Here is a 12413-nt window from a genome sequence, read left to right on the forward strand (position 1 = left end):
GACACTTTGTAACTAGCTCCCTGGTGGCCTTGGTATCACTAAGGGCTGTGCACTGGTCTCTAAGATCGCCTCAGAGCTGCTGAGGAATCCAGGTTGCCTCTGCACTTAGCGCCTGGAGGAGGTGTTACCCTGGGAGGGTGGGAGAGTAGAGCTTGGCATTTAGGTAGGAATCCAACACCCCCTCCGTGATGGTCACCCAGCTCTTTGCAGAGCATTGGCCCATGGACCAGGAGCTCTGGTAAATGCTGTAATACACATTTCCAGTCAGAACTCAAACGTCCTCATTATAATTCCTATTGGGACACACCAAAATCTGCCTTTTAACAGTACAATTGGGATTCTGGTGCATAGCTCAATTTGTGATTCATTTCAGAACATTTCCTTGCCTGTTTAGACATTTTTGTACAACTGTAATTATCAGTCAGTTTGAACTTAGATGTCTTTCTAATTTTGTAATTAATTGTTCTTTTTGAGAAAGGGATTCCCTGTAAAGTCTTATAAAGTCCTGCTAGCCTTGAACTTGGAGTATGTCTGCTATACCCGGCGGCTCTCCATTGGAGGAAAGGATTTTGCCCTTTCCACCAGGGACCAGTTGTAAATAGTTTTGTGGTTCGGGCTGCCACTTTGTCCACTTCCTCTTCTCCATGTTGGTATTTTGTCTGATTTGAACGTGCACAAGTTCAAGGGTCTCAGTGTTGCTCCAGACCCTTTGAGTTCTTCTCTGCACCAGTCCTGTTGTGTCTAGAGGATAGTTTCCTTGGAGTCATCTGCTACCTCTTAAGGTCTCTGTCTTCTTTCTCTTCCTCATAGATCCTTGACTCCTGAGGGGGAAGGGTTTGGTGAAGACATCCCATTTAGGGCCAGTCCTCCGAGTCTCGCATTCTTTACAAACTGTCCAGTTGTGGGTCCTTGTGCTAATTTCCACCTACTGCAAGAAGAGGCTCCTCTGATAAAGGCTGAGCGAGGGGCTAGCAATATCATTTTATTGCTGTGCTCCTTTAGCATGCTAACTGTAGTAAGATTTCTTCTGTGGCCCATCGTCATCCAGGGTCAGGTTCATGGCCGCTCCAGCAGTGGCCGACAAGTGTTCCATCTTGTGAAGTGGTCTTACAGCCAACCAGAGAGAGGTCTGTTACTCTGCCTGCTGCTGCTGTACCAGCACATTTGCAGGCAGGTCACTCTTGGAGTTTGCAGACTGTGAGGGTTTGAGGCTGGGTGGTAGTGATGATTTGATGATTACTTTTGTCCTCTGGTAGCACCGTGAGTGCTAGCTAAGAGGGGTGAACATTCTAGTTGAACAATAGCTAAATTTTTCTGTCTGATGACTAAGTAAGTGGTGTCTTCAGCAATCAAGGCCTTACCACAGGTTGTGGAGCATTAACTGGTAACCTTGGCAATAGCCTATGATTTTTTGGGGGGGAGGGGGTGTAGGGTGCTGGGGGGTGTTGTTTTTGGGATCCCTTTGGCTGGTCACACAAGAAGTTGTAACTCATTCCTGGTGCTGGAGGTTTTACTTGGTGGCGTGTGATATCTAGTTCAGGCTTTGTCTCCTCATTTTATGGTAATTCTGTCTTAGTTCCACACATACACATGTGTGCATGCATATATATATATATATACACACACACATATATATATATAGTATGTACATATATATGTACACACATGTATATATACACACATGTGCATACACACATATAATTTCAGAAAGCTTCTTTAGTAATAGGTTTCTATAATGGCATTTCAAAGGCCTTTAGTGTTAGTGGTCCCTCCCGATGTTCCCTCCTTTATCCTGCTTTCCAATCCCCTCCCCTGCAAACTGATATTTACAAATGGATGAAAAATTCTTTAAGAAACGAAAAAAGAAAGGACCATCCTCTCCAGTTTCTCCTTTAGCAGGGACCTGTTTTGCTCTTATGTCACACAGGGCAGGCAAATGACAGGTAGAGGAGAGGATTTCACACAGGTGAACTACTGTGGTTGCTAGCGAACCAGGTGCCACTTAATTTTGAAGGACACGCTACACAGCTTTGAATGGGCCTTTGCCGAACCCCAGATGTTTCTGAACTCACCCAGTTGTACCTCACTCAGGCTCCATTTCAGCTCATATTGTGTACCACAGCCAAACTCTTTAGTCCCACGGTCTTTGAAGCTGTCTTGTTTTCTTTCTACACAGTTTTCATTTAAAGACTACAAATCCCTTGGACTGAGTTCAAGACATACTTTACTGGCTCTAGTGTAAAGTGAATGGCACTTAACAGGGTTTTATATGAGAAGAAGACTTGGTTTATGTGGCTGTCAGACGTTAGTATAAGAAAGACACCTCACATTTGTAGGTTTTTAAGCACAATAAAGCATACGTTTCAGGACGACTCCCGTGGGCCTGTCTACTCTCCAATCCCAAATGCTCGGTGTCCATGGAAACACTTGCACCAGTCAGACGGCCGCATTAGCTCATCTCACGTGCGCTGCTGCAGAGCGGCCTGGGATGCTTGTGGTTGCTTAACTGAAGTGAGGCAAGCGCTATTGAACTTAGCACTAGTACTTTTCCTAGATTTTTTTGTGTACACATGTTTTAAAGACAAGAAACCTGCTTGATAACTTTCGTCTGTTAAGTATCACTTCCAAGCAAAGGCTCCTAAAATGAGTTGTTTCTCTTTGGCTGCTTTAAGTTCAGTAATGACTTCCAGAGATTGGTTTATGATACACATAATTAATTATGCTTAATAAAACAGTTTTCTTCATAGTTCTTCCCCTAGTGTAGTTCTTGAAGTTTGTTGGATCTGTTTGAAAATTTCAGCTCTCATTTGTTTGTGGATTTTCCTGTGCTTTAGACTCGCAGATTGCTGAGCCTCTAGCCCTCCATCCATCACTCTCTTCAGCTCGGAGGGTTTCTATTGCTGTGTATAAAGTCTGTTCTCCTTTCATCTACCTGTCTAGTCTCCCCTGTCTAGTCTGTCCTGTCTAGTCTCCCCTGTCTAGTCTCCCCTGTCTAGTCTGCCCTGTCTAGTCTCCCCTGTCTAGTCTGCCCTGTCTAGTCTGTCCTGTCTAGTCTCCCCTGTCTAGTCTCCCCTGTCTAGTCTCCCCTGTCTAGTCTGCCCTGTCTAGTCTCCCCTGTCTAGTCTGCCCTGTCTAGTCTCCCCTGTCTAGTCTGCCCTGTCTAGTATGCCCTGTCTAGTATGCCCTGTCTAGTCTGTCCTGTCTAGTCTCCCCTGTCTAGTCTCCCCTGTCTAGTCTCCCCTGTCTAGTCTGCCCTGTCTAGTCTCTCCTGTCTAGTCTGCCCTGTCTAGTCTGTCCTGTCTAGTCTCCCCTGTCTAGTCTCCCCTGTCTAGTCTCCCCTGTCTAGTCTCCCCTGTCTAGTCTGCCCTGTCTAGTCTCCCCTGTCTAGTCTCCCCTGTCTAGTCTGCCCTGTCTAGTCTCTCCTGTCTAGTCTGCCCTGTCTAGTCTGTCCTGTCTAGTCTCCCCTGTCTAGTCTCCCCTGTCTAGTCTCCCCTGTCTAGTCTGCCCTGTCTAGTCTCCCCTGTCTAGTCTGCCCTGTCTAGTCTGCCCTGTCTAGTCTCCCCTGTCTAGTCTCCCCTGTCTAGTCTGCCCTGTCTAGTCTCCCCTGTCTAGTCTGCCCTGTCTAGTCTGTCCTGTCTAGTCTCCTCTGTCTAGTCTCCTCTGTCTAGTCTCCCCTGTCTAGTCTCCCCTGTCTAGTCTCCCCTGTCTAGTCTGCCCTGTCTAGTCTCCCCCGTCTAGTCTGCCCTGTCTAGTCTGCCCTGTCTAGTCTGCCCTGTCTAGTCTCCCCTGTCTAGTCTCCCCTGTCTAGTCTGCCCTGTCTAGTCTCCCCTGTCTAGTCTGCCCTGTCTAGTCTGCCCTGTCTAGTCTGCTGTGTCTAGTCTCCCCTGTCTAGTCTTCACTGTCTAGTCTCCTATATCTAGTCTCCCCTGTCTAGTCTTTACTGTCTAGTCTCCTATATCTAGTCTCCCCTGTCTAGTCTTCACTGTCTAGTCTCCTATATCTAGTCTCCCCTGTCTAGTCTCCCCTGTCTAGTCTGCCCTGTCTAGTCTCCCCTGTCTAGTCTGCCCTGTCTAGTCTCCCCTGTCTAGTCTACCCTGTCTAGTCTGCCCTGTCTAGTCTCCCCTGTCTAGTCTGCCCTGTCTAGTCTCCCCTGTCTAGTCTGCCCTGTCTAGTCTGTCCTGTCTAGTTTCCCATGTCTAGTCTGCCCTGTCTAGTTAGCCATATCTGGTCTGTTATTTCCAAAGTGTTGTGGGCTCAGGTTTAGTCTCATCTTTGCTCTGTGTCATTCACTTCTGGTCTGTCCTCGGTTTTTTCCTTTGTGTCATTGTCCATTTTATGAACTTTGATAGGGTGGCAGAAGCCATGGATTTTATTTATTGTGTTAGACTTTTCTACTCCTTTAAATGTTTGACGATGTTCCGACATGTAGTTAGTTGCAGAGTTACCTGGATGAAGTGCAAACTGACACCATTTCTGATCAGAGTGAGCACTGTCTCCACCAAGTTAAGTAAATTTTAAGAAAATACAGTGGTGTGGCTTCACCACATTGGCGTACGGGCTCCAGCCTTGTGTTAATTTTGCGTGTGAGCAGCGGCAAGCAGTCACTCGTACCACAGAAGGCGTGCTCTGAAGAGGTTTTGTTTCTTATTTCACTACATTTTTCTCTTCACCCTGTCATTCCTACTGTCTGGATTTGATACATTATTTTTTTTTTTTTTTCGGAGCTGGGGACCGAACCCAGGGCCTTGCGCTTCCTAGGCAAGCGCTCTACCACTGAGCTAAATCCCCAACCCCGATTTGATACATTATTAATTGATCATAATGTTTGTGCTGCGATTCTCTGGTGACATTCATCCCAGTGTGTGGAAAAAAGCATTGTGGAAAAGCGCTTGGTGACATTGTTGAAGTAACAGCGGTAAAAAGCAGTCTTAGAGCTCAGTGAATGTGTATCAGCAGGTAACCAGGTAGAGACAGCCCGGGAATGCTGTCACACATGAGGAGGGGTTTAAGAGCTGTTGAGATGGCTTCTGGCCCTGGACCCTGCTGTGGAGTGCTCTTGTAGTGTGCAGATGTCCACCTAGAACTCATGTCTCACCACACAGTGAGTGAGTGCAGTGAAGCCTGAGGCCTGCAGTCCTCATGTAGTGACGCTCAGTATCACCTGACACATTAGTGTTCATCCTCATAGAGCATTATCTTTATTTTATAAAGACACAGGAGTGAGGTTTTAAATAGTCCAGCATTTAAATGTAAGTTCATCCATAGGTCCACAAACTATTCTAGAACTATTTAAAAATATCTTTATTACTTCTTCAGGAGAACATACTTATTTTCTCCCCTATCTCCCACATCCAACTCCCCATTTTATTCTCACCCAACTTTGTGGGTCGTTTCTTAAAACCCGCCAAGTACCATTAGTGCTGCCTGTACATTTTTAGGTGTGGGTCTGTCGGAGTCTGTTAGACCTACCAGGGTCGCATCCTTACCACCAGATTTCAGTTACCAAAAGCTCCTCAGCTGGGGTGGGACTTCATGCCCACCTCATGTCTCCCTTCTGGGATTTTCTCTGGTCCAGGTCTTGCCACAGCTGCTGTGAGTATGTATGTAGGACTGTCCTGTTAGTCCAGAAAACACTGTTTTAGTCACCTAGCACAGCACCTCTGGCCCTTCCTTTCTCTCTGCTCCCTCTTGCAGTAAGATCCTGAGCCATGGGAAGAGGAAGGTGTATACAGATGTCCCACTTAGGGTCCAGCACTCCATAGTCACTTAGGCTGTGCACCTCGGCCAGCCGTGGGTCTCAGCGTTAATCACAATCTCCTGCAAAAAGGAGCCTCTCTGTAAGATCACGAACAGGTGGGCAAAGAGAAATCATAGGAGTTGGTTTACTATGTCCTGTTAGCAGAAGAACCGTAATAGACTCTTGCTAGGGCTTATGGTATGTCTAGCCTCCGGCATTGGCCTCAGTAACTGAACCAGGAATGTCTTCCATCCGGTGGGGCAGGCCTTAAATTCACCAGGAAGTGGTGGGTCGCTCCTTGCCATTTGTATCAGGATTGTACCAGTGGGCATATCTTGCCAGATTGAATATGATGATTGCTTTTCTCCAGTAGCATGGGTCCAGTACTGTGAGGACCTAGCCCGTAGGGATGAAGCTTCTAGGTCAGTTCCAGCTGGACAAGAGTCTGTGTTCTATGACTCAGATGTGTGATGACCTCAGCCATAGGGTCTTACCATCAAGCTTGGAAAGGGAACCAAGGGTAGTGTCAACCATCTGTAATGTTGGGGGAGGGTGGTCTGTGGGACCTCACTGGCCAACAGCCCCAGTAGAAGAAACCCATTTCTGACATTGAGTTCCTCAATACAGAGTGATTTCACTCAAGTTCTTCCCCACCCCCCCCTCCTTCCCCCCTCGGAACTGAGGACCGAACCCAGGGCCTTGTGCTTGCTAGTCAAGCGCTCTACCACTGAGCTAAATCCCCAACCCCACTCAAGTTCTCTTTATGTTATAAACACATGCTTATATTTTAGGAAGCTTCTGGAGTAATAGTTTCCGTTTGACTGTTCAGAAGGTCTTTGGTGTTAATTATCCCTCCTGGTATCCCTGCTCTGCCCTGCCCTCCCCCACCCACCCACTTACCCCCTCTGTTGTCCCCTTCCTCCTCATGTCACTGTGGTCCGTCTCCCTTCTTTGATCGCATCCCCTCTCTGTGGTTGCTTACTAGTTCCTGAGCTCTGTGGGTATTTCAGTTGACACACACTTAAATACTCAAAGCTAACCTCCAGGAGTGGGAGAAAACATGTTTTCTTTATGGTCTGGATTACCTCACTCAGTGATGTTTTTGTAGTTGGGGTTTAACCCAGAACCCCGTGCATACTAGGCAGTCTCTGGACCATCAAGCTGCAGTGCCATCTCAGAACCATTGCTATTGACACCGAAATGGGGAAAGCAATAAATCACCTTGGGATGTGTAGCCATGACCTTTAGCCATTCGAATCAGCTTACAGTGAATACAGAAGTAGACATAAAAACTTTCAAGTTAATAAGTTGTGCTACTTGTTATATTACTTTATGAGACTTAGGTGATAAATATAGTTAGCCTTAAAAACATTTCTAAATTACATTGTAGTTCAGGGCGTTATTATGTATACAGGTTTGGGAGTATGTAGGTATCTTCATGAAAGACCTAGAGTGGTCTGGTAAAAGTACAGTGGCTTAAAAATCTGTTTTAATTTGCTGATGGAATTTATTTTTTTTATCATTTAAAAAGTTTTTATTAGGACTGGAGAGATGGTTCAGTGGTTAAGAGCACTGACTGCTCTTCCAGAGGTCCTGAGTTCAATTCCCAGCAACCACATGGTGGCTCACAACCATCTGTAATGGGATCTGATGCCCTCTTCTGGTATGTCTGAAGACAGCTACATTGCACTTATATATAATAAATAAATCTTTTTAAAAGAGTTTTTATTAATTACTCACAATGGGCTTTATGATATTTTCATACACATAATCTATTTGGGTCACATTAACATCCCCTTCCCTCTTTTTTTCTAGTCTCTCCTTTGCTTGCGTGTGTGTGTCCTAATGGGTTTCATTAGGATTACTTATGGGATCGTGGGCACCTTACCAATGGCTGCACCACTGAAGAAAATATCTCTTTCTGCTCTGACTACCATCAGTTATACAAAGCCTGAGGGAATGACGGGCCTCGTGAGCCCTCCCCCTTCTGTGACAGCTCGTGTATGTGCACTAATGCTGATGTCTCAGGGTCAGTCACGTGATCTAGTCTCACAAGTCAACCCAGAGATTCGAATATTGGACATAAGGCTCCTTCAGCTAACATGAGACTGGGCTCACTCTGTAGCACAGACTCGGCTTCTGCCTCAACCTCCAACATGTGAGCAGTACAGGTATGCACCCCCACATCTGTGTCAGTGGCTAGTTTTCACTGAGCACTTACTGTGTACCAACTGCATTGTCTGCTACGTTAAACCTTCCTTCTGAGTGCTTATGGTTTATTTCCTTCCAAGTTAGATATAAAAATGTCATGAAACACTGATTTGGTTAGTTTAACAAAAACCATGCAAGGAACACAGACCCAAGAAATGCTCACCAGTGAGGGCCCTGCTGTGCCTGTCCACACCACAGACACCATATTTCTCTCATCATAGGCACTCTGCTCTTGCAGGAATGTGACTAGGGATTTCTGTCTATTACAAATGATGTGACTGACATCTGCTACACGTGTGTAGTGTATGTGACTGGGATTTAAGTTGCTCGTGTGTAGTAGGCTTTGCATGTCTTTAGTGTCCATAGACAACGACGAACCAGCCTCGAGCTGCACTGTGCATGGTCTTAATGTTCAGTGGGTTACAGGGGTCCTTCCTCCTCATCTTCACATGATGATACATGTTGACTTTCAGCAATGTGGTGGTCATTATTTTTTGTTGTTGTTAGTACTAAAGCTGGGCACCACATCGTGAGCCTTAGACTTTGTTTCTGTAGTGCGGGAGCCGACGCTGAGCTATCTCCCTCAGCCCAGTATTTTCTCTAAAGTGCTTGCACAGGCATTTGACCAGTGTCTACGTATGTTGTTCTTGTGTCTGGCAGTGGTTGTAGGTTCGTGCATGGGCTTTGTTGTTAATGTGCGACTTTGATTTTCTCCCTCATGTCTGGTGGTTGGTCTGTAGCGGCTGTCTGGGACTTGGGTTTTGTTGTTTGTGTGTGGCGTTTCCTGCTCTGGCTCAGTTTTTCACTCTCATGCCTTAGCTGAAAGTCTGTATCTTAAAGTAAAGCCGTCTTCAGTTGATGATGACTGCTTATCTTAAGCTGTTCTACTGTGAGACAGCGGGGGTTTTCTCCAGGTTCCGTTTAAAAGCCTTCCGTTTTCACGTTCAACACTCAGATCTTAATACCTCCTGGGTCAGTTCTCATAGGGCAGCGTTCAGTTCCATTTTCCTTCTTCCTCCAAGAGCTACCATTTGTTCCAGTTAGGTGTATTCTTTAGCCCACTGAATTCTCGCCGTAGCTGAGGTTACTGTTTTACCCCTTGTTTCTTGAGTTTCTTGGTTAGTATGATCAGGAGTCATTTCCTAGAATCCTCTCCAGTGAGTTTGGGTGAGCGTGCACTACATTCTCCTCTCTTTCAGCTCTGTGCTTATCCATCTCCACTGCATTTACTGTGCACTTCAGCACAGGGGAGGCAGCCAGAGCAGCACGGGGGGAGCACAGATGGAAAACTGACAGGAATCCACAGAAATGACAGAATAAAAGTTGTACATGCTGCAGTTGGGAGAACATCCTTCAGTGCAGAAAAGCCCAGAAAGGGCTTTTCCAAAACAGTGCTGTTTGAGAATCTGGAGAAGGCCATGGCCCCAGCAAGTCCCAGGCGAGGCATACTGTGTTGTTGAGTGTTGTGTGGTACAGCAAGAACATAGTAAACCTTTCCTGTTGCAGCCATGCTGGCAGCCAGAGGCAGATGGATAATACCTTGACCCCAAGGGCCCTGGGAGGAGAGGACCTGTCCACAGCCCGGGTATTCCATCCTTGGAGGTAGTAAAAGGAAAAGAAGACGTGTCACAAGTCACTGCAGGGCAGCATCCAAGCGGGCCACTCGCTGATAGAATTAAAAAATAAATTTCATTGCTGGAAATGTGTGCAGTTATTTTTAATTATTTTATTTTATGTGTAGGTGTTGTCTCCATGTATGTATGTGCACCATGTGAGTGCCCGGTGTCTAGGAAGGTCAGAAGAACTCAACAGGTCCCCTGGAACTAGAGCTAGGGATGGCTGTACGCCACCATGTGGTTCTGGGAACTGAACCGCAGTTCTCTGCTCAAATAAGTACTCTTAACTGCTGAATATCTCTTTAGCCCACCAATCCCTTTGATTTGAGACAGGGTCTTTATATGTGAAACTCAGGCTGGCCTTGAACCCAGAAATCTGCCTGTCTCTCTCTGCATCCCAGAGCTGGGATTCAAGATGTTAACCACCACGCCTGGCAAACCTGTGTAATTCTGTAGAACTTCTGGGGCATGTATGTGCAGCTACTGGCACATGAGGGTGTTTGTAGAGACCAGAGTCAACATGGTATCTTCCTTGTTGGTTTTTACTGTAGATAGACCTGGGGCTCACCATTTCTGGAAGACTGCCTGGCCAGTGATTCCCCCTGTAAGTCCCCTGCTGCTTTCATGCTGGGACTGCAGGAGTATGCACCAAGCCAGACTTTTTACTCAGGTGCTGGGGCTCTGAACTCAGGTCCTCATGCAACAAGCACTTTACCTACTGATCCTCTCCTCAACCCCATATTCTTATTTTTCAGAAGATAGCTTCTGTTCTGATTTTTCTAGTTTAATAATGACAATTTCACACATCTTGAGTACCCTCCCCCATTTCTTCGTGATTCTGGATTAGCGTTGGTTTTATATTGTGACATAAGTAAGAATCTGTACCACATACAGTTTTGGGTTCCATAAAGCTTAGTTTATAAACTATCCTAATGAGGTGGGCTGTGGTGATCTACACATAGGAAAGCTTTAGTGGTTGTAACTCCCGTTTTTTTTACTTCGGATTAGATTTGCTCTCACGTTATGGGACTGAAGTTTATTTGCAGGAGAGGAACTTCGTAAAGGATTGATAATTTGAGAATTGGCTGGCTAGAGCATGATGGCAGTGTCTTCAGAAAACAAGCCACAGAAGCATTGCATCTTTCAGGGGCGAGAAGCTTACAGCTTTAAAAAAAACTATATCTTTATTCTTTGAGAATTCATACAAACTTTTTGACATGTTAAAACATGTATAACACAATTTGCTGTCATAACTCTCCTTAGGTGGCTCAGTGTGGGGGGGGGGGTTAGGTGGATATGCGGTATTTTTCTGGACGCCACACTGTGCCAGCACTGTGTGGGCCATGGGAAATGCTGTCTGCTGCTGGTCGGCCTGTGCCCTTCAGGAAGAGCTGGGTTAGGCCCTGGAATCCTGGGCAGGCAGGACTGTGCTTGCCCCCTCATTAATATGCTTGCCAAAGCTGGTGCACAGGCCTGTTTTTAGCTCTGTCTGATTTGTAACTTCTAGTCTTTTGCTGTTTCCTCTCTGAATTTGTAGTTTTTAGTTTGAAGCTCACATTTGAAAAGAGCTCCAGAGGCATCAGACACAGCACGCACGCAGGATCTGCCTCGCTGCCCCTGACAGCTCACAGTTCAATGTGGCCACAAGCCCTGTCACCACTTCTTGAAGGAAGGATCACATGCTGAGGAGACAGGCAGAAGAAAGCTGTGAATGTAGTTCCTGTGTTACCAACCAGCGCTCTCTGTGTTTCTTATCTTTCGTAGGCAGGAGCACATGTTAGGAGAGTCAGCTCGAAAGAGTCTGGAATCTGATCCAGAGGACTTCTCTGATGAAACGAATACAGAGAATCTTTACGGCACCTCACCCCCAAGCACACCTCGACAGATGAAACGCCTGTCAGCCAAGCACCAGAGGAACAGTGCGGGGAGGCCAGCCAGCCGAGCAAACTTGAAAGGTGAGCCTGTCACTTAAAAGGGAAGGGCGTGGCAGATGTGGAGCATCCCCTTTATCTGACTTTAGTGACGGACAAGCCCTTGGCAGCATTAGCGACCCCTCTGTTTTAAACTGCATCTCAGTGCTGGCATTAGGGTTGTTATTTTGACTTAACACCACAAGCTATGCTGCTGGTAGGTGATTATCAAGTGCAGGAGGCTTTGTCCTGAATTGTGCTTGAAGTCTTTTGAGGCTATGGTAGAGGCTACAAGCCCAAGGTGGCTAGATGGGTGGCCTGCAATTACGCTTTTTATCTCTCGCCGAGCTTTCTGCGTTCTTTTCTCCAGCAGTGGTATATTGGGCATCTGGGAGGAGACAGCCAGGCCGTGGTTTCCTGAATTCGGGAACCAGCTGAAGGCTCAGTCTTCTGCCAGTGACTCAGTGTGTAGGCCTGCTTGCTAAGCAGCTGCCAGATGGGAGGGGACCTAAATGGTACCCCAAACCCAGGAGCCATGAAGGGAACCTAGAAGGTACTCATAGCTGAGAGCCATGGAGGGAACATAGATGGTTCCCAGATCTGGGATCCAAGGAAACAGCCTTTCCTTTCCTCTTTGTGTCTCATCTCAGAGCCCAGCTATGTCCCATCCGTCTCTTGATGCAGACAGCATGGCTCTTCATGCTTCTTTCTTCTTCCCAGCTCTTCCTAACTCTCTTTCCTAAGGTGGGCGAATGGCTCATTGCACCTTGACATGGCATAACCCTCCAGTCACAAATCTTGGGGTTTAGAGTTTTCTGCTAAATCCAGGAAGAACAGAACAGGAAAATTGTCTCTTTTCCTTCTCAGCTGCTTTGAATTATTTTATTTCATAAAACTGTAAAGTTTCAGGGATGGGAAGGGTCTCCGTCGTCTACATGT

The 12413-nt window shown here is 46.4% G+C and overlaps 1 protein-coding gene across 9 annotated transcripts in view; it reads left to right on the forward strand.

Moving 5' to 3' along the window:
* The window catches only part of Map3k4 (mitogen activated protein kinase kinase kinase 4), an 87147-nt gene that overhangs the window by 25035 nt on the left and 49699 nt on the right, over nt 1–12413 (forward strand). For 4 of the 9 annotated variants that reach the window (XM_087552790.1, XM_087552803.1, NM_001401453.2 and 1 more), the window contains 1 exon segment: nt 11329–11519. In XM_087552790.1, the coding sequence (XP_087408916.1) occupies nt 11329–11519 (191 nt within the window). 9 annotated transcript variants of the gene reach the window in all.

This window comes from Rattus norvegicus, chromosome 1 (genome assembly GCF_021556685.1).
Source record: "Rattus norvegicus strain SHRSP/BbbUtx chromosome 1, alternate assembly SHRSP_T2T, whole genome shotgun sequence".
NCBI classification, from domain to species: domain Eukaryota; kingdom Metazoa; phylum Chordata; class Mammalia; order Rodentia; family Muridae; genus Rattus; species Rattus norvegicus.